This window comes from Octopus bimaculoides, chromosome 2 (genome assembly GCF_046866305.1).
Source record: "Octopus bimaculoides isolate indiv1 chromosome 2, ASM4686630v1, whole genome shotgun sequence".
Taxonomy (NCBI): Eukaryota; Metazoa; Mollusca; class Cephalopoda; order Octopoda; family Octopodidae; genus Octopus; species Octopus bimaculoides.
The window spans coordinates 170,813,672-170,836,171 of NC_142929.1; the positions used below are offsets into that span (position 1 = coordinate 170,813,672).

At 36.5% G+C, this 22,500-nt stretch overlaps 1 protein-coding gene and 1 non-coding gene across 3 annotated transcripts in view; one reads left to right on the top strand and one right to left on the bottom strand.

Annotated features, from left to right (window-relative positions):
* LOC106876848 (cyclic GMP-AMP phosphodiesterase SMPDL3A) overlaps window positions 1–22,500 on the bottom strand; it is a 50,813-nt gene that overhangs the window by 8,476 nt on the left and 19,837 nt on the right. Inside the window, exons 1-4 of one of the 2 annotated variants that reach the window (XM_089348063.1) lie at window positions 13,252–13,551; window positions 11,068–11,266; window positions 9,516–9,754; window positions 1,171–1,355 (exon numbers count right to left, since the gene is read on the bottom strand). In XM_089348063.1, coding sequence (XP_089204189.1) covers window positions 1,171–1,355; window positions 9,516–9,754; window positions 11,068–11,266; window positions 13,252–13,396 — 768 coding nt within the window. In that variant the 5' untranslated portion in view covers window positions 13,397–13,551. Of the gene's footprint in view, window positions 1–1,170; window positions 1,356–9,515; window positions 9,755–11,067; window positions 11,267–13,251; window positions 13,552–22,500 lie in introns of those variants that run through there. The other variant, XM_089348064.1, reaches the window with a different exon arrangement.
* LOC149137288 (U6 spliceosomal RNA) lies at window positions 12,279–12,381 on the top strand. The gene has a single exon (XR_016240894.1). It is a non-coding gene; the product is annotated as a U6 spliceosomal RNA (small nuclear RNA).

Here is a 22,500-nt window from a genome sequence, read left to right on the forward strand (position 1 = left end):
CTTCTATTTATGTGGAATAGGGGAGATAGAGAGACCGTTGATGCACAGGTCATGGGTTTGAGGGACTGACTTTCCTCGTTCTATAACCAAATATGAAGATTTCTTTTATCCAAATTCCATACCTATATCAGCTGAAAATGTTGTTATTAATTCCAGTTGTATTTTGGCATTGTTAAGACTTTTAGCATAAATCTTCACGTCGTCTACAAAGAAATTATGAGTTACATTGATATTTCTGGAAGTTAAAGATCCTAGCATGTAACCATTTGCAGTTTCTGCAGTTGGAATGATAATGGATGCAGTGTCAAAATGAAAAGAAGCACAGAAAGAATATCTCCCTGGAATGTATGTATGTTTGTTGTACACATGTTAGCGTATATTTATGCAAATGCACGTGGGTGCAGGCGTGGATAAGATTACAAAAATGGAACTTATTTATATAGTTGTTACTTCTTGATCAGACGTGTTATTTCTCTTTTTGTGAGACCCAGTTTCTCAGATTGTTAACATTTTAACATCTGTTGGACAACTGATTTCAATCTATGAATGTTGCTGTTGTCGTTAGAACGTGGCCTTCTTTGATTGAGTACACCTATGTTCAAAGATTTCCCATCCGTAACCATCCTGTATTTTTGTATATATATATATATGAGTATACTGTCCGATATGTCTTTCCTTTTTTTAAGGAGGTGGGATTTAATTAGATGACTATTCGACTTCTATTTCTGGCGGTCGGGTGTTCACGTAAAAGCTCCTTTATTAGCACGTGTGAATGTATGTGCGTGTGTGTGTCCGGTGTTTTGTGTATTCATTTAAAGTTTTGCTTGCGTATGTATGTAACTTCGTTTGTGTGTGTAAGTTTGGGTCAGGGCAAATATGTGCTTGTGTAAATTTGTTGAGTGTGCGCGCGCGCGCGTGTGTGTGTATTTGTTGATACCTTGATACCTTAAAAGAAATAGCATACATACATACATGCAGCTTTTTTGATTGGAAACCCACACTAACTATCGATTTCTAAATGAACCGCTGTAACGAATGAGTTACTAAATCGAAGATACGAACTGTGACGAAATGTCAGTGCACACATTAACAGAGAAAACAAAATGTGTATTGAAATGAAGAAAAGGGACGAGGTTTTTCTTTTGCTTGTATTTGTTGTTTGTTTTTTACCTTTTTCTTCTGCTTTCTAACCTTCTCGAGCACATTTTGTAACCACGTGAATTGTCCGTTTGGGTCAGGATTTTGATTTGGTTTGATTAGTTTGTTTCTGTTGTAGTAGAGGAGTGTATTGAGATTCACGATGTAAAGGTCAGGATCTTTGGTTGCCATAAAGTAATAACCGTTCTTTGAAAAAGCTATTAAAGGAAGAAATTAAAAGAAATAATAGCATTTCTGAAAGAATTTAAATTACTAAAAGGCGAATTTACTTCTCTCCATGTGAATTAACTGATAATATAAAGAAATCGTTACAAATATGTTTAAATATGTTGAAAGATGTGAGAAAGTTATAGCAGTAGACCACCTCCAGACAGATTTGATGATTTTACCGAGACTAGTTCAGTGTCTCACTGTTCAAAGTTCATATCGTTGTTTTAGAAGTCAAGAAAATAACTGCACACTGAGGTCTCTCTCTCTCTCTCTTTCTCTCTCTCTCTCTCTCTCTCTCTCACTCACTCACTTTCTCCTATCAGTCTTATGCTACAACTAAATAATTTTAAAAGAAAGAACTGCATAGTATTTTAATATTCCAGACTGTCGATATCGTCTTACTCTTCTGCTTCTTCCAACTAGTTGGCTTGTGGCCATACTGGGGCACACCTTACATCTTAAATCATTTATGTTTGTACTACTTTCAATCGAAAGAGTCATTAAAGTGGCTGATATTGCAACATTCGTTCGGGTTCTTTGCGATCTGAGTTCAAATCCAACCGAGGTCAAATTTGCCTTTCATTCTTTAGTAGTCGATAAATGAATTACCAGTCCAGAACGATAGGTTGGTGGAACAACAACAGCAATGGAGGAGATGGTGCGGTATTTGTACTGCATCTTTACGTTGTGCGTACAAATCCCTTCCAATTGCCGACAGCCAAGTCTCATTACTCAACCATTCCTCCAGCCAACAATTGACCAGCTTGGACAGAAAACCCTACAAACAACATAGATAATCTGGAAATGATATATTGAGTCTTTCATCCTTCAATGGATCAACAAGGGCTACATGGAAACTAGATGATATGTTTCTTTAAATAAACGATTTTCGGCGCTTCTTTAGAAACGCACCTCTCCAAGAAAATGACGCTTAATTGTAAAAAAAAATGTTAAGAAAATGAGAAATATATCCAAAATAAATGAAGTATGCAAAAGATTAGAAAGATTCATCTATTTTTAGATATTTTCTACTAAAATTAAAACAAACTGAAAACGAACACTCACGAATATAAACAAACATGTCGGACCATACAAGGGGAGGTATTATTGGTGATAAGAGGTATTATTAATGATACGAGGGGCCAAAATAGCCACTGAGTTATATATTCTGTAATTTATTTTCTCAGTAAACTGAAAACAAAAATAAAAATAACAAAACTTGTATACGTCTTAAACATGTTTACTGTATTGTTTTATAATCATTTCTGTCGTATATCACATCATAAAATGGGCGAAGGTAAAGCGAGTGCACACTACCTAACTCTAAAACTAACCCTAACCCTAACCCTAAAACTAACCCTAACACTAACCCTAAAACTAAACCTAACCCTAACCCTAACCAGTTTGCGCAGTAAAAAATCTGATTAAAAACAATCAAGAATTTGCAAACGATATTGTCGGGCCCCTCGTATCATTAATAACATCTGACTGGTAAAAGTAAGTTACCCACCCACCTACCCCTGTATCGTCCGACATGTTTGTTTATATTCGCGAGTGCCCGTTTTCCGTTTGTTTTATTCTTTAGTATAAAATATTTTAAAATAGATAAATCTTCCTAATTTTTTGCATCATTTATTTTGGATATATTTCCCATTTTCATAAATTTTTTTAAAAATTAAGCGCCATTTTCTTGGAGAGGTGCGCTTCTAAAGGAGCGCCCGATTTTCTATTCGAATTTATAAACGATCTTGTAAGACGTAGAGCTGAGGAAATAATACAAAAGAGAGCTGAAGTTCATAATCTGGAAAATTCGAATTATTATTGCAACAATTCAACTCAGAAATTTAGTCACGGAATAATCGAATATAATAACTTTTCTACAATAGGAATTTCGGGGTGGGAATAAGTCGATTACATGGACTCCAGTGCTCGACTAGTATTTTCTTCATCGATCCCGAAAGGCGAAGTAGACCTCCATGGAATTTGAACTCAGAACGTAGCGGCAAACGACATGCCGCTAAGCATTTACCCTGGTGTGCTAATGATTCTGCCAGCTCGCCGCCTTATAACTGAATATAATAATGATGTTGTTGATAGACTTTAGGTGTTTCTCCGCTTGAAATTGTTATCTGTAGCCCTCATCACAAGTGAATATAATATTTTCAAAAAATTTAATTAGAAGCTGAGCCTGTCATCTGGAAATTCAGTTTGGAACTCTTTCCATTTTTCTGTCGGGTTGCAGAATGTTTGATCTATCGTCTACAGGTTTCTGTGTAAAATTTGTTGATTTGAATAGTGGTTGGAAATATCATTTGAAGATTTATTTAAATAACTGATTTATTTAAATATCTTCTACAGATATTCCTAGTTGTTACATCTAACATCATCGGATATGGTAAGTATTGCTTGATACTAACTGAAATACATGACAAGATGTTATAGTCATTAAATTTAACGAGATATTACGTAGTTTACAGTTTCTGAAATGGAATACTGCCAAAGTCGCTGTAACCCTTAATGAACCCCGAGAATTAAGCAACTTATTCGTTTATTTTGGTCGAACATTTAGACTTTGTAAAGCAACCAATTTGTAAAAGTGAGGGTGTATTGTTGATTGAAGAGACCACAATATATTATTAATGAAGGTATTTTCCTTGGTTTCTCGACTTGGTAGAAATAGGAGCAAAATCTTTGGCGGAATTCTACTTTACGCACAGCATATAACCCCTCGTAACTTTTTTATTTTTTAGAATTTTCAGAAAATTTTTACGAATTTATATCCTACACATGGAAATTCATGCGATAACGTAAAAACCAAAATAAAAAACTTTTGCTGTGATTTAAGGGTTATTTAGCCGTTGTTTTTAGCAAATCTCATGACCATCTCATACCATCCTCGTTTGTTTGACAGTCTGATGTATTGTTGCTTTTCGATATCTCTCCTCATAAACACATTTAATGGTCTATTCCTAGGATTTAAGCTAAAGATTCTGATTGTCCATATTCTAAACTGAGATTTTTTTTTTTTTCTTCTTAATTTCGAAAACTTTAAAAAAACTTTTTCATAGTCTTGTGAACTCCTGTGTATAGAATACAAATTCGCAAAAGTTTTCTGAAAATTCCAAAAATTAAAAAATTATGAGATTATATGCCATGCGTAAAGCAGAATTCCGCCAAAACTTTCTTCAATCGCAAGTTAATGCCTTGACAAAAAGGGAAATATACATTAGATCACATTGTTCTATATAACTTGAAAAAGGCGAGATGACTTGACTACGGCTAAAATTCTTTTCATCGTAGGTCTGATCTTTCAGTACTGACCTGGCACTAAACAAAAACTGTTATATATTCTTTGCTACTCTAGGCACAAGGCCCGACATTTTGAGGAAGGGGCCAGTCGATTCGATCGACTCCAGTACGCAACTGGTACTTAATTTATCAACCCCGAAAGAATGAAAGACAAAGTCGACCTCGGCGGAATTTGAAATTAGAACGTAAAGACAGATGAAATACCGCTACGCATTTACGAATAGTAAACTAATGAAAACATTGCAGAAGTTTTAGAAAATAAAAAAAGAACCCCTATTGGCAACTAGAAAACTCAAATACAAAAGGGCGTTACCTTTTGTATTTGTCGCACCCTGCATATAAAAAAATACAAAGAAATTAACTCATTGCAGACACACCGGCCTTCATGTCCGTAAGAAAAAACGGTTTATGGTATGCGTTTATAATCACATAGATAGTGTTTTAAAAACAGCTGAGAAAAATTTGCAGTTTAACTTGAACATAGTTCAAAATGTAAGTCATAATCGAAACATGTTACTATCAGTTCTGAAACTGAAACAAATAATTTTTTTTTTTTAAATATGAAAAACTACTAAAAATAAATTATCTGATATGATAAGCGTTGGGTGATATCAGTAAGGTCACCATTCGAGAAAATTATGAGTCATTCGATTTCATAACCACTGGTACTAAGAAGGCGCGTGACCTAGTGGTTATGTAAATGGATTCTTGATCATAAGGTAGTGAGTTTCTTGTATCAGTGACCATGATGCTTTATTTCGCGTTGCTCCACTTCTTTAGTCAGTAAAAATGTGTATTGTAACAGTCACAGCGCCCGATCAGCTTCAAGTTCGAGCAAAGTATTAATGAGTCAATGATACGACCTTCTCCTGATACTAGAGATAGTACTATTAGGTATAATGCTATACCTGATGTTATAAATAGCACGTGATTATTAAAGCTGCGTTAAAACAAAAATGTCTTCAGTAAGTAACTTTTATCTTTTGCTTGTTATTAGACTGCGGCCCTGCTGGGGCACCACCTTGAAGAATTTTTAATCGAATGAATCAGGCTGGTACTTATTTTATCGGTCGCTTGCCGAAGTGCTAATTTACAGGGACGTAAACACACCGACACTGATCGTCAAGCGGTGGTGGGAAACAAACATATGCAAAGCACACACACACACTCACACATACACACATACATACACATATATGTATATTAATATTAATAATGATAAAGAATATGGAAGCTTGTACATCCACAAAATATATTTTATAGTTATATAAAGCATATTGTAATGACCAAACGCTTTGAGGATGACCAAACTGACAGACCAAACGGACGGACCCTGATGAAGCTGCACCGACAACATTGCAAGGTTGCATTTGCTACATTGAGTAGTCGGTGCAGCGGAAACACGTGTAAGTTGTTACAATATGCTGAATATAAACTATAAAATATATTTTGTGGATGTACAAGTCTCCATACTCCTTATTAGTATTAATATTAATATATAATCCGGAAAATTTTTACCGTCCAGCGAAGAGTACACGGAATTACCCATAGGAAGAATTCACGGAACGACTAACAACTAATTGTAGTCACAGACGTTAGATCCTTATCGTTGTAGTCAGCCGTTAACTGGAACTTAACTGAGAGCTAATACGGTATCCGCCCGGATGTATCCCTCCAAACTCACTCATATATATATATATACATATATGCGTGTGTGTGTCTGTGTGTGTGTGTGTGTGTGTGTGTGTGTATACAACAGCTTTTTTCATTTTCCGTCTACCAAATTCACTCACAAGGCTTTAGTCGACCCGAGGCTATAGTAGAAGACACTTGCCCAAAGTGCTACGAAGTGGGATTGAACACGGAACCGTGTGGTTGGGAAGGAAGCTTCTTACCACACAACCAAGCCTGTTTATGTTTGCATCTCAATTTCTATAAGTGTGTATCGCCACAGACTGAACTGAGATGGCTGGGTCGTAAACGTGTTGAAATATCAACTGCTTTGAGTAAATCAGGTGTGTTACTCGCTGACACGATTGAAATTTTCACTAGAAACCTCAAAAAACATTTAGCTGCAATAAACTAATATCCTTTCTTGAAACTGATATAAGGTTTCATTCACTAAAAATGACGGAAAGACGATTAAATCGTATTTTAAGGTTTATGAAAGAATTAGAAAATATTGATTTCAAATGTTGGTACAGGGCCAGCAATTTGAGGGAGGAGATGAGTCGATATCGTCAATCCAGCACTCAAGTGGTACTTATTTTATCGACCCCGAAAGGATGAAAGGCAAAGTCGACCTCAGTGGATTTTGAACTCAGAACGTAAAGACGGGTGAAATGCCGCTAAACATTTTTCACTGCCTTGTAGAATTAGAAAATATATCCTATCAAATAGGATACAGTCAACTAACGTCTAAAGGGGGTGTAATTACTACTTAGAAGTGTAATACATGGAGGAAAGCATGCGGCATGTGACAGCATTCATTTAAAGAAAAATTCGTAGACTACGGTCGAACTGGAAACGCTAACTTAGTAAATAGAAGTAGAGATATATATAAATAGAAGTAGAGATATAGACATACTGACAGATCGATGCAAGAGAACTTGCACTTTATATAAAAACAGACTATTTCCAATCAATGAAAACTTCCCGAGAAGCAGAAGTTGAACGAGCATTGTCCTTCTGAAACCGATTCCATCGATTACAAAGAAACCTGCAATACACATCAATGTCACTCGACTTCACGCAATTGAAATCGATCGCAATTGAAGATGTCTATCTACCTAGGGATTTGGAGCGTCTTTGTTGTTGTCGTGGTTGCTGTCATTCATGTCATTGTCGATGTTGTCATTGTTGTTGTTGTCATTGTCGCTGTTGTTCTTTAGCACCTGATCAAAGACGTGCCTACCGTGACGATCTCCTCTTTTATTCAGACATAGTGAGTCTAGGACGACATGATCCAGTGGGTTCTTCCGTCTGCTTTTGTTTACGATTTTAATATTTTTTTACAATAGAGTGTGATTCCAGGAACATTTGATTTCATATTCTAGAATGCTGAATGACTGTTTAGGGGTTCTCTCCTTCTTTTCTTCTCTTTTTTTTAACTGAAGGTTTATACGTTCATGTACTATGTTTTCATGTCTATATTTTTAGTAGTCTGTGTGTGTGTGTGTGTGTGTGTGTGTGTGTGTGTGTGTGTGTGTGTGTGTGTGTATTTGTAGACTTATGAGTCTACATATATATGCATGTGTGTGTACGAAGGCGTGCTGAAAAGTTCCTGATTTCGGGTAAAAGATACAGTAGAATCAATTAATTATGATGTTTTTTTTTATTATTCAACGTATTCCCATCGCAGATTCATACACTTATTACAGCGGTCCTTCAGTTTTCTAATCCCTGTAAAAGAACTCGGAAGGTTGGGCCTCCAACAAGGCCTTCCGTGATACCCTTAAAGCCAGGAACTTTTCAGCACTCCCTCGGACATGGTAAAGACTGAGTGAGAAGGTGAAAGGGAAACAGTATTCGGGAGACCACTTAAGGTATCGTTCAACCTGCTAGAAAAAGAAACTATATGTTCCTAAAATCACATTATATTGTAAAAAAACAAAACAAATTGGAACAACAGCAACAACGACAACAACAACAGATTACTTTTCATGGATAATTCTATATTTTAAACACATAACATTATATATAGTCTTATAGAAAAGTCACTAACTGTATTGTATTCACTCGTCTATAATAATCAAATGTCGCTTATTAGCATAAACAATCTTTTGCCTCCCTTTTGAATTCTTATTCAGGCTTCTTCTTGTTTAGCCTTTGATCAGCTTTCATCAAGAATGACTAAAATCGAAAACATTCCCGCTGCATGCATCCCGCCTTTTATTTCGTCTTATTGTATTTAGGAGTGGAGGCGCAATGGCCCAGTGGTTAGGGCAGCGGACTCGCGGTCATAGGATCACGGTTTCGATTCCCAGACCGGGCGTTGTGGGTGTTTATTGAGCAAAAACACCTAAAGCTCCACAAGGCTCCGGCAGGGGATAGTGGCGAACCCTGCTGTACTCTTCCACCACGACTTTCTCTCACTCTTACTTCCTGTTTCTGTTGTGCCTGTATTTCAAAGGGCCAGCCTTGTCACACTGTGTCACGCTGAATATCCCCGAGAACTACGTTAAGGGCACACGTGTCTGTGGAGTGCTCAGCCACTTGCACGTTAATTTCACGAGCAGGCTGTTCCGTTGATAGGATCAACTGGAACCCTCGACGTCGTAAGCGACGGAGTGCCAGCAACAACTGTATTTAGGACTACATTATGCAATGCACTCTTTCCATATTAAGCATGTAGAATGTAATTTGGCAAAGATGATTTAGGTGTCATATCTAGCAGTTCGAGAAACGTCCATGTAGGAAGAAACTGCTTCATTAGCTCGATTTTGTGTAATTAGTGCAGACTTGCTCCAATGGAAATACATTCAGCTTTAACTATATAAGTACACAATAAAACACTGTATATGTGTATGCATCCATAGATATTAACTCCTATTTGCTTCAATATTTACAAATGTATGTGCAGTAGATATCAATAACGCATTGAATTCTATGTATTATATACTTATAAGCAACTATATCAATACAAACGCATGTTCTGACACGTCATAAACAAACTGTGCTGAGTTGCTGCTGCTGCTGCTTCTACTCTTTTTCGTTTTTTGTTTCTGTGACATGAGTAAGTCTTGATTACCTGATCAATTGATTAATGGTGGGTTTACCATACTGCTGTTCATTCATCATTATCTCACTCATTGTTTTTATATTGAATATTGACTTACTTTCTATCAAATCTGCTGTAAGCCATTCTTCAGCAAGTTTCTTAAAATATAGATTTGGTGCCTCCGTTGCAATGGGACACTGCGCATCCGGAAAAAGGTCATGGTTGCCAAGACTTGAAGCAAGTGGAATTTTGGGGAAATGTGCCTTCAAAATGTCTGTGCAGTTCTTGATGATTTCAAGATTCTTTGATTCATTCAGAACGAGTCTCTCGTTCATACGGGGATGCAGGACAGTGTCACTATAGTAAAATAGTAATGAATGAGTAAAATGGTAGTAAATAAAATAAATTCTAACACGTACAAGGCCACATATTTAGGTGGGGTCGGTATAGTCGATTTTAACGGATACCACACTGGACTAGTATTTTATTTACCCTGGAACCCGGAAATATGAATTAAAAGTTAACCCACATCGAATTTAAACTCAGAATGTAAAGCGGTTCTTTACACTCTGAGATTAAATCATGTTCTATCGATTCTTCTACTCGAGAGTTATATAATAAAATGTAAATATTTATTCCTGTATTTATTTGCCTCGCGTACGAGCGTAATAAATAAAGTGAAAATGCTTAAAATTTACTGATGAAGAGTCGTGAAAAGAGGTAAAATTGTGATTAACCCAACTGACTTTAGAGGAGATAGGTAAAGATGTTCTGACGTCCGTAGCTTTTACGTTCCTGCTAAAAACCAGAACTCTTATATAGCCAATGGTCTTTAGAATCGCATACAAATCACTATACCTAATCCCATTGTCTTGTGAATCTAGACTATTGTACAATTTCAAAAGTATGCAATATTGATATTTTGCATATGGCCTCTTAAAGTAGGAGATAAGAGCGCAGGAAGCGGTTTCAATTTGCAATAGAAGTAAATATTTTTCATTCTTGCTGTTAAATTCTCGTTGGAAAAGTGTGACTTACGCTTCACATCCCTTCTATTCTAAAAGTTAAAATGTCTTTGTTCATGTTAAAAATACACCAATAATCTGGTAGTCGCTCCCTCGTTACGCAATAGATTCTAATTCAGACCGAAACCATTTTACATTACTGGCGTTTCTATAGGAATAGCAAAAAGTGGTCACTATGCCCCTTCCTATGAAATTTTCATTCTTATTTAAAGATTAAAGACTTTCATATTTACATCTGCAGCGTGTTTCAATCAATTTGATCACTAATAGTTATCGGGTGTCTTTTTCCTGTATGATTAAATAGTACTACATTGAATTCGGAATAACAACTTTTATTATTAAACAAAGGATAATAACGTTCTCATTGACTACGCCACTGATGCATGTTATATTTCTGATATGTACTCATACAATGATGAGACACCTAATGAAGACCGCAAACCAAACCGATTGAAACGTATAATAGATTGAAATAGTATTGAAAATGCTTAATTTTAAAGATGACAAATAGACTGAAAAATTATAATCTTAATAACCTTTCCTCTTTAAAGAAATCTTTAAAGACAATATTTTAATCTTAATCCTCTTTTCTAGTGGTTAGGTAAACAAGAAAATAAGTCGTAATAGCTAATTGCTAATACTTGCCCTGTCCAGACAATAAAGTCAACATGAGAATTGATGGTTTTCATTTCTTCGATAATGCTTTCAATCAGTATCGCCGGTGCATCACAAGAATAGTCGCCAAATTTTCCATAGGTCTTGTTAATGGCTTTGCAGGAATAGGGGATTTCAAGTTCGTTGTAGGTGAAGTCATAATGGAGATCTGTTATGTGCCAAAAGTAACCTGAGATAGATAGATAGATAGATAGATAGATAGATAGATAGATAGATAGATAGATAGATAGATAGATAGATAGAGCGAGATAAAATATGTACAGTGATGGATATGCGATCATGAATTAAAATATTTAATGAAACTAAAGTTTGTTATGCGTTCATATTCAGACGTATTTTGTACTTTTCGATAAATATATTTTCTTTATTTAATCGTTCTTGTACAGAAACTGTTTCCTTGCACTGGTAGATGGAGAAAACCGTAAAGTTTGGTTGGAGATTCCCTGCACATCTCTCTATGTGTTCACTCAAAGATATTTGTCTATACCTCGGGAAACAGATCTATTCCTTATTCAGTGTAGTTCTCCGTCTAAGTGACATATTTGTTTGGCCTATATAGTTGTGTCCACAACCTGAACAAGTTATGACATAAGTTAAATTCTCAGACACACAAGTGAAATTGGTCTTAATTGTGAATCTCTCTCGTTGTTTGAAGTGAAATTTCGAACCTTCCAGTAGGTTGGGGCATGTTCCACAATCTGGACGTCCGCATTTTTAACTATTAGTTTCGTTGTTATTGTTGTTGTTGTTGTTGTGTACATCGTTCCAATTTTAGTATATGTACTGCCGATACAATATATATATATCTATATTATATATATATATATATATATATATATATATATATTTATATATATATATATATATATATATATATATATATATATATATATATATATATACATATATAATAGAAATATGTTAAAAAAACAAAATAGAAACTACACGTGGAAATGTAAGGGGAAAGTAAGCAGAAAAATAAGAGAAAATGCACATTGGAAATCAAAAAGAAGGTAAGGCTTTTATGAAAAGTAACGATATATATATACAATTAGATGAACTGAGGTAGGAATAAAGGTAATAAAAGTCATTATTTTGAGTTATTAAAGAGATTTACAAGCATACCGGTTTCGTGATATTATATATATATATATATATATATATATATATCATATAGATATATATTGTATCGGCAGTACATATACTAAAATTGGAATGATACAGAGATTAGCATGACCCCTGCGTGAGGATGACACGCAAATTCGTGAAGCGCGTTCCCTATTTTCTATAGACGCAGTAGTGGCTGTGAGGTAAGAAGCTTGCTTCCCAACCACATGGTTCCAGGCTCAGTCCCATTGCGTGGCACCTTGTGCGAGTGTCTCCTCTTATAGCCCAGATCGACCAAAGCCTTCTGAGTGGATTTAGTAGACAGAAACTGAAAGAAGCCCATCGTGTGTGCGTGTGTGTGTGTGTGTGTGTGTGTGTGTGTGTGTGTGTGCGCGTGTTTGTGTCTGAGTTTGTCCCCCCCACCATCGCTTGACAATCGATGTTGGTGTGTTTACGTCCCCGAAACTTAGCGGTTCGGCAAAAAGAGACTGATAAAATAAGTACTAGTCTTATAAAGAATAAGTCTTGGGTTCGATTTGTTCGACAAAAATCGGTGCTCCAGCATAGCCGCAGTCAAATGACTGAAACAAGGAAAAGAATAAAGGAATAAAAGAATATATATAGCTGTATACATAGGAGTGTGGTTGTGTGTGTGTGTGTGTGTGTGTGTGTGTGTGTGTGTGTGTGTGTACACAGATACACAAAGGGGTGTTGAAAAGTTCCTGACTTTGTGTAAAAGAAAATACAGGAGGATCAGTGAATTATGATTTTATTCAACATATTTCCCTCCTAGATTCACACATTTATTGCAGCGGTTCTTCAGTTTTTCTAAGCCCTGTAAAAGAACTCGGAAGGTTGGGCCTCCAACCAGGCCTTTCGCGATACACTTATAAGCCAGGAACTGTTCAGCACACCCTGCTCTGGGATAAAATGGGGGAATGGTCGTGGCTAGGACGCATCATAACAAATAACAACGCTAATTGAAGAAGAAATGAAATACAACAGAGTGACTAGCAATTAAAAAGAGATAATAATGTTTTCCTTTACCTGTCGCATCAGATTTAGCATGTGTCTCTGATACCAATAGCGACAACTGCAACAGCAACAACAAAAACAATGTTGGTAGCGCACTTACGTTGATGTGGGGATGAAGGGTTCGTATTCTCACACTTGACAGGCTATTTTCTGTCATTTTAATCAACACTGTTTTCACTAATGTTTTAGCAACAAACGTCAAGTACTGTGAGCAAAGTCCTCTTTTCTGCAATCTCGCATACTACTTACTATATAAAACTCACCCACTCACAAGTGCACGCAATTCATTCAAACACACAAACACATATGCCTCAGTATCCCACACATAGATACTAGCACGTTCAAGGTCAGGTCCAGATGTAAAACTATTCAATGACACGTGATCAACATTAATACATCACGTATTTGACGGTCCCTAGTTCAGGGAATACTATGTGAATTATAATTACTATTAAAATCGCATACCAGACATTGCTAGTTGCAGCAGTTGTGGATTAAATTCCAATAACCTTATTTCAGTGCTGCTATAAATACACATGAAAGACGAATATTCGATTCATGTAGAACGCGTGTGTGTGTATACATATATATACTTCTATACATACCTCATACATATATATGTATGTGAGTATATATGTATGCACACATGTATACACACAGACACACACATACGTATATATATATATATATATATATATATATATATATATATATATATATATATATATACCCACATACATACATACATACATACATACATACATACATACATACATACATACATACATACATACGACTGAGTGAAAATGTTTTATGACAGAGATTTTGAATATTTATTATTGTTCACGTTTTCACTTTTAGATTAGAGGAATTCAATACAGGTTACACGTAGGTTAGTTTTTATCATATATATATAGTGTGTGTATATGTATGAGAAGTATAACACGAATACACAAGAATACAGACAAATCACACACATACGCACGCGCTTGTATACATATACGTACATATATACCAGCTGTGATACACAAAATAGAAAATCCCTCGCGAACGATGAGGTACAGGTATGTGATATAACACACACATGCACACAAACCTACACAAACATGTGCCTCTGTGTGTGTGTAGATAGATATATAGATAGATAGATCTGTGTAGGAAGAGGCTTGCTTACCAACAATGGTTCCGAGTTTAGTCCTACTGCCCGGCACCAAAGGCAAATGTTTTCTACTATAGTCTCGGGCCGACCAGATCCTTGTGAGTGGATTTGATAGACGAAAACTGAAAGAAGCCCGTCATATATGTGTGTGTGTTTTTGTGTCTGTGTTTGTCCCCCACCACCGCTTGACAACTGGTACTGGTGTGTTTACGCCCCCGTAGATAGCGGTTCGGCAAAAGAGGAGGATAAAATAAGTACCATGCTCTTAAGAATAAAAAGGGAAAAGTACTTGGGTCAATACATTTGACTAAAAATTTTTCAAGGCAGTGCCCCAGTATGGCCGCAGTCAAATGAATGAAACAAGTAAAAGAATAAAGAACATGGTTATATATATATATATTCGTATATGTATATATATATTAATATATGATTATATATATGTACTTCTCCTCTTCCCACCCTACCCACACCAAATTCTCTATCCCCTACTCCCAATATCTCCGTTTGCGCCGACTCTGCAGTGACAACCATGACTTTGAGATTCAGTCTCAACTCATGTTTCTCCATATCATCCTTCGTGGATATCTCCTCACCACTATCCACTCTTCCCTTGCTAGGGCACGTTCCGTGGACGGTACCTCTGCTCTTTCTCCCCGCACTCGCCCCGCCGTTGCCTGTCTCCTGTTTCCCCTTGCCTACCACCCTTCCAGTCTGCCCCTCTAACGCACCCTTCCGTTGACACCAATCCGACTCCTCCACCTCGCTCATTTTCCTCAACCTACACATTCCCTCCTTCAGACGAGCCCATAACCTGCGTGACCTCCTGGCCCACAGTTTCTTCCTTAACCCCACCTCCCAGCTTGGCTCGTTCCACTGCTCCCACCCATGCTGCCGTACCTGCCCCTACTTCTCCAACACCACCATCCTCACAGGCACCTATCATCGCCCCTATCACATCACCGACTCCTACATTTGCATTTCTAGAAACGTCATTTATTGCATCACTTGCTCTTTCTACTCTTCCTTGTACATCGGTCAAACGGGACGCCGCTTGACTGACCGGTACGTAAACACCTCCGAGAAATCAGACTCGGCAATGACATCCCGATCTCGCGCTATTTCTGCTCAACTGGTCATTCACTACAATATCTGTGTTCGGCCTGCTTTGCACAAGGATCACCCGGACTCCCGCCTTGGCCGTGAACAAGAATTAATCTTCTCTCTTCGCTCCTTTGCTCCAAATGGGTTCAACTCCCCTCCTCTCTTCATCTGACACCTACTTCCTCTGTTCACTCCTATCTACACCCTCTCTTCATTAATACCACACCATCCCCACATCACCCCACACATCCCAACGCCACACATCCCCACCACACTACACCACCCGACACCATTCTACACACACTAGCGCTGACCACTTCCCAGCACGCACATCACACACCCACACACAATCTTCAATAGCGTCACCACACATACCACTATATGAGCATCCACGCGTTACAGATGCACACACACACACACACTCACACATGTCAGAGTCTTTAGCCCCTATTCACGCAGACACCATTCTCACACACTCACACATACGCACGTGCACCTTCATTTGAGATCACCAGCACTTTATTATCCCCCTTTTTTTCAACCTCTTCTTTCAAACTTTTTTGCTAATCATTCGCCATGGTTGACCGCTAAATCTACACGTTTTTTTTTTCATTTTCTCTCTGTTTATTTTCTCTTATTCCTTTCTGTTGAAGAGCGTAGGCTCGAAACATGTAAGACTTTTTCATTTTCCCAAGCGTCAAACTAATACACCTGCTTGTTGTTCATACACCTGACTTCGTCTTTTGTTTTTCTATAAATTTCAACTGTGTGTGTGTGTGTGTGTGTGTGTGTGTGTGTGTGTGTGTGTGTGTGGGTGTGTGTGTGTGTGTGTGTGTGTGTGTCTATACACATACGTATGTATGTATGTATGTATATTATCTTTTTTCAATCATTTAACTTCTCCCTCTGAGAACGTACAAAGCTCTATCGTTGGAATGTAGATAACAAAAGCAATGTCACATTTTAAACTTGAGAAAAGTCTTGCATATTTTTACTATTCCACTCACAGATTGTATTTGTAATGTGCGAGTTGGTTAATTAATTTCTTTTTTCTGAAAATCTTAGCTTATCCAGATAGCCGCTTAGAAATTCAGTCACAAAACTAAGTGCATCAATTATTATTGTTATAAATGTGAATTTATAATCTGGATACAAAAGCTGGAGGTTTCAAATTATTTCTGTACATTTAAAACAATAACAAAATTTGTATCACTCAGAATAGAAAAGTTCTTCGAAACAAAATATAAACTTTGACCCTGATCAGCTATTAAACATCTACAAAGCTCAACTGACATTACACTGAAGTATTGCTCATGTATAATTATGGGATGGTACTAAATGCATAATCATCTTAGGCATTGTCACCCCCACAAAAAATGATAGACAAAAAAGACAAATTGTATAACAAAGATTCACTCGGCAACACGCTATAACATTTACTCAAAAATGCATTGTTTCTCCTTTCTAACGCTTCTATCTCTACTATAATCACATCGATGAGCCAACTGGTTGCATGCATATAATCACTTAGAACAACCGGAGCACCCAGCTCTCTTCCTCTTGATAACACGATTGTAATTAATACAGAAGGAAACAGATTTCATACTAAACTGTGCTTCTTCAGATCGTCAACCATCTAAAATTCTTTCTTTGCTTATGTCACTTATGTCATCTGTTCAAAGGTAATATTATGCACATCTGCTTCATTAGCTTGTCCCGCATAATTCCGCTATGTAACTGTATTTCTAATTATGCCTCTGTGTGTGCGTGTGTGTATGTATGTATATACTTACGTATGTATGCATGTATACGTCTAGGTATGTATGTTCTTTTCCGTTTTTAATTATTTAACGTATTCTTGTAAGGAAGGAAGAAACTGGTTCCTAACAAAGATGCAAGGCTCCGTCGTTGGGATGATGACAACGAAAACAAATTCACATTTTGAAATTGAAAAAATTCTTACATATTTTTACTGTTCTTTGTAATGTATGCATGCCTGCATGTATGGATGGATGGATGGATGGATGGATGGATGGATGTTTGTATGTATGTATGTATGTTGGTCTTCTTATGACACTGACATGCAGTATCTGTGCAAGACCGTGCCTCAGTAGAGCTGGACTCATGAGTCATCTTCGTAGTCATGAAGCAAGACCGATGATTGACTACCAGGCCGATGGTGATGGTGCTACACACCATACTAATCATGTCTGTCGGGCATGTGGAAGGGAGTGTGATTCAGCAGGAGGACTTGAACGACACGCAAAGGTACATGGAGCCCAATTACAACAACAGCCAGCTATTGCCAGTGAAGGTTTTGGATGCCAACTCTGTGCAAGACATTGTAGATCTTTGGCTGGGCTAAAAAGTCACATTCGATCACAGCACCGTTAAGTTAAGCTTCGTGCAATGGCCATACTCGATAATGAGGGGGAAGCCATAAAATGTATGTATGTATATATGTATGTATGTATATATGTATGTATATATGTATGTATGTATGTATGCATAGGTATAAAGGTGAGAAGTTGAGCATTACTTGGGATAGTAAATATGTAACTTTGAATTGCGTAACATTGAAATATTAATGATACACATTACATATTGTTACGCAAGACATATTCACCCGTTTTTCTAATACACGTACGCACATATATACACTCCTACACACACACAGTCACGCACACACAAAGACACACACATACACACATATTCGTACATAAATGTCATCTTCCTACGAATTAAGATCACGCATACACCCTCCTATATTGTGTATTAGAAGTTGACTTTCTGCTAACTCCAGTATTCTCGATCGTTTTGATTTCGTTTGCACACCGAAGATCAAATACAAAATTAATGTGCGCACTTCACGTGAAAAGATTTTTAAAAATCATACTTTAAAGTTAAAAATTTAGAAAGAGAAACTATAAAAACAAAGTATCGCTTCGTTATTTTTATTAATTTTTTCAATGTCGAGGCGTATGTACGATAAACATTGCTTTTGGCTCTATCAGAAGTTACTCGTCCTTTTTTTTTTTTTTTGTTATTTAATGTTGGTCAATGAAGAAAATCTTAATCTACATAAGTATGATGTTAAAAATTTTATCAAAATAGAATTTTTTTTAGCTACTGCGGAATAATCTTCTCTGATGGTAAACCAAAACATTTTAAGAGATAGTTCATCAGAATTGATTTTCTGTTCACGTTCGCTGAATATAGGCAGCCAATTACTCTTCTTGAAATAATTTCAGGCCAGCATCAACCGGAATTTCTATGAAATCTGGGCTTAATAATACTTTCTGACTTAAACACTAGGCCAGAAATTTTGTGGGAAGGGAATAAGTCGATGTCATCGACCTCTGTACTTAGAACGCAATGAGACGAAAGGAATACTGCAAGGCATTTTTCCGACGTTGTAACGATTCTGTTAGCTTGTTACCGTTATACTATGCATAATAATTCTCTCTACCACAGGCACAAGGTCTGCTACTTATTTTATCGACCTCGAAAAGCTGAAAAACAAAGTTGACCTCGGTGGAATATAAATTCGGAACGCAAAACCAAATGAAATGTCACTAAGCACTTTGTCCGACGCGCTAATGATTCTACCAGCTCATCGCCTCAATCTATGCTTATTAATGGAAATAAAACTTCCCTTTTCTTTCCTAGGATTGTCAAATGCTCACCTTTGATAGGAGTCATTTCTTTTATATGTATTTTACGTACTACAGAAAAAATCTAAATTATCATTTCTGACTTCTCTTTCCAACATTAGAATTTTTTCTGAAATGCTGTTCGCTTATCTGTAGAGTTGAAGATATTTTCATCTTTATATTTGTCAAATATTCCAGAAGATACTGGAAAAAAGGTAATTCTTCAAAAAAAAAATATGCATGAAGTTATTTTCGGAGGTTATTCACACGACTGAGCACTTTCTACTTTGAGAACCATCTCACTCACTTCGATGTGCAAAAAGTAAGCGTCAGTGATAAGTGTCCATGTCAATAGAAATTTTCTGAAACAAACGAATCTTTAATGGGCTGCTTTTAATAAAATTAAGTATTTTGACAGATAGATACATACAAATTAAGTATTTTGACAACCCGTTTCTATTCAATCCCAATGTTTTTGCAATCAAGGCTTCTATGCAGAAAGCAGTAAGTTATAACATCCAGGTTTTGCTTCTTTTACAAGTGTTGTTATCCCTTTCATACAGTCTGCCAAAAGGGGAGCTCCATCAGTATAAATGCCAAACCATGACTTCCGTGATATTTGCCATTTTTCAAAGTAGTTATTTAAAGAATAAAAAAGAAGAATGTTTTCTACTATTGAAGTGCCTGGCATTTTTTTTTGCCACAAAACACTGATGTACTGTTTGATCTTCAGTAAAAGGTAAAAATGCCAATAGATGCGTTTTGTTGGTAATGTCTATTAACTCATCAATTTATAAAGCAAAATTTAAATGTTGAAGCTTATTACAACATGCATTTTCCTCGATGTCAGAAGATAGTTCCAAACTGCGCTTACGAACTGTATCATTTGAGAGAGGAATTTAGCTTCTTTGTTGTTTCTGCCTCATCAGATGTAATAAAACGCCTGAGAGTTGGAATAAAAAGGAATAGCGATTAAACTACCTTGAGAGACAAAGTGGAAGAGGAAGTGACAGATCTTGCTGCAGAGAGATAGGGAGAAAGAGAGTAGATGATGAAAGCGATAGATAGATAGATAGATACATACATACATACATACATACATACATACATACATACATAGTGAGAGGAATATAAGAAAAAGAAACTAGTGAAGGCAAAGAGGGGGTACAAAGAGGATAGTAAAAGATGGGGAAGGAGGGATGGATTGTGAGAAAGCAAAGTGAGAGATAAATGGCGGGAAGAGAGAAAATAAGATGGAGTATGAGATTCGAAGAATGGAAAGGTAAACGTGTTATGAGAAGAGAGAGGGTGAGAGAGAGAGAGAGAATGTTGTAAGGGTGAAAGCGAGTTCTATATCAAAATATATCAAAATAGGGAAAGGTAAGCGAGAGGGATGAGTAGCATAGTTTGTAATGCCACTGCGTTTCTAGTTATCTCATTCACTCATTCTCTTTTTGAAGTGTATATTAGTAATTAAAATACAGGCCTAGCCAATTAAAAATCGCTGTTCCAGTGTCCAACGAATTAGTTCACTACACAAGCCTAGATATAAATATCGAAATATTTATGCTAAATTTTAAAGTTTATTATGTGGGAATTGCACATATTTGTAAGTCTATATGATATACATGTGTATGTGTATGTGTATGTGTACAGTAGAATGAAAGTATGAACAGGCAAACAGATTGTATCGGTTTAGATCATAGCGTTTATATAATGAAGCAAAATTGCTGAGTTGTTACAATATAGTAGATCGTAAGAAATATGGAAGTAAGAGGGTGTGCAGATAGTCTCTTACAGCTGTTTCAAGAATAGATGCGCATATGATACATTTCCAGACGAAAATAATCTATACATATAGTGACAGTCTATTCCATCTTCGGAGAATACATGCATATACGGTTCATTTCGGAGAAATGTATCATATGCGCATCTATCCTTGAAACAGCTGTAAGAGACTATCTGAGAGCATTCTTACGTCCTAATTTCTTATGATCTACTCTGTTGTAACACCTCAGTAACAACTCAGTGTGTGTGGATAGAATCGATGAAGGTAACGGAAGAAGTATTCAGTACGAATCTTTATTTAGCACGACGTGCTGAATAAAGATAGCACTAAATCCACCTTCCGTCTTCTTTATCAATTATAAACAGAACAAACACTGCGGATTTCCTGAAGTAGATCCAGTGAAAATTATATCGTAACTGCAGATGACATCAAGCAGCCCAAAAGGTGAATGTACTTTCATCAACATACTAATAGGCATATATTCAAAGTCCAAGTAGTTATATAAATAGATAAATATATATATATATATATACTTATATATGAGTGTGTGTATAGCGAGAGACGGGGTGGAGGAGAGAGAGACAGATAGAGAGTTGAAAGCAAATATTTTTATTACCAAAATATATTTTGCATACAAGATTTGTGATAAGACCAACTGTATCAATACCTACTGTTTAACCTAAATATTTAGTCACACCTTATGTCTAAACTGTATCTAATACCAATTTTTCCTCATCATAAAGGCACCCATTGTCCATATTTTTAAAGTGCTGAATAAATTTCATTTCAATATTTCGCTACCAAAGGCGTCGAGCAAGTAGAAACGTTAGCACGCTGGGCGAAATGCTTAGCGATATTTCATCTGCCGCTATGTTCTGAGTTCAAGTTCTGCCGAGGCCGACTTTACCTTTTACCCTTTCGCTGATTAAGCGGTGTAAAGCGTATTTATTTTCCACTGGGGTCGATATAATCAACTCAATCCGTTTTTTTTTTTTGTCCTTGTTTGTCCCTCTATGTGTAGCCCCTTGTGAGCAGTAAAGAAATAAGAAACGTTAGCACGACAGCCGAAATGCTTAGCGGTATTTCATCCGTCCTTACGTTCTGAGTTCAAATTCCGCCGAGGTTGACTTTGCCTTTCATTCTTTCGGGGACGATAAATTAATAATACCTGTTGCCTACAGGGACGATCTAATCGACTGGTCCCCTTCACAAAGATTTCGGGCCTTGTGCCTAGAGTAGAATAAAATATTCGGATCTTTTTTAAAACGGGGGCCACATTTTTCATTAATGTTTTACGTAGTGTTTTTGGTACGGAAAGACTTTCAAACTTCGTATACTTATCTATTTTGTGTTATAGAACAGAAAAATATTTTTGTATTCGAATTTATTTCATGTAAAAAATTGTCTTATTTCGATAATTTCAACCAATCACTGACAAGTATTCAGTTGTTTATATTTACTCCTTTGGCTGATTAAGCGGTGTAAAGCGTATTTAATTTCCATAGCTTCGTTTTATTTGCTTTTTTCATTTTCTTTTTTTTTCTTCGTTTTATTTGCTT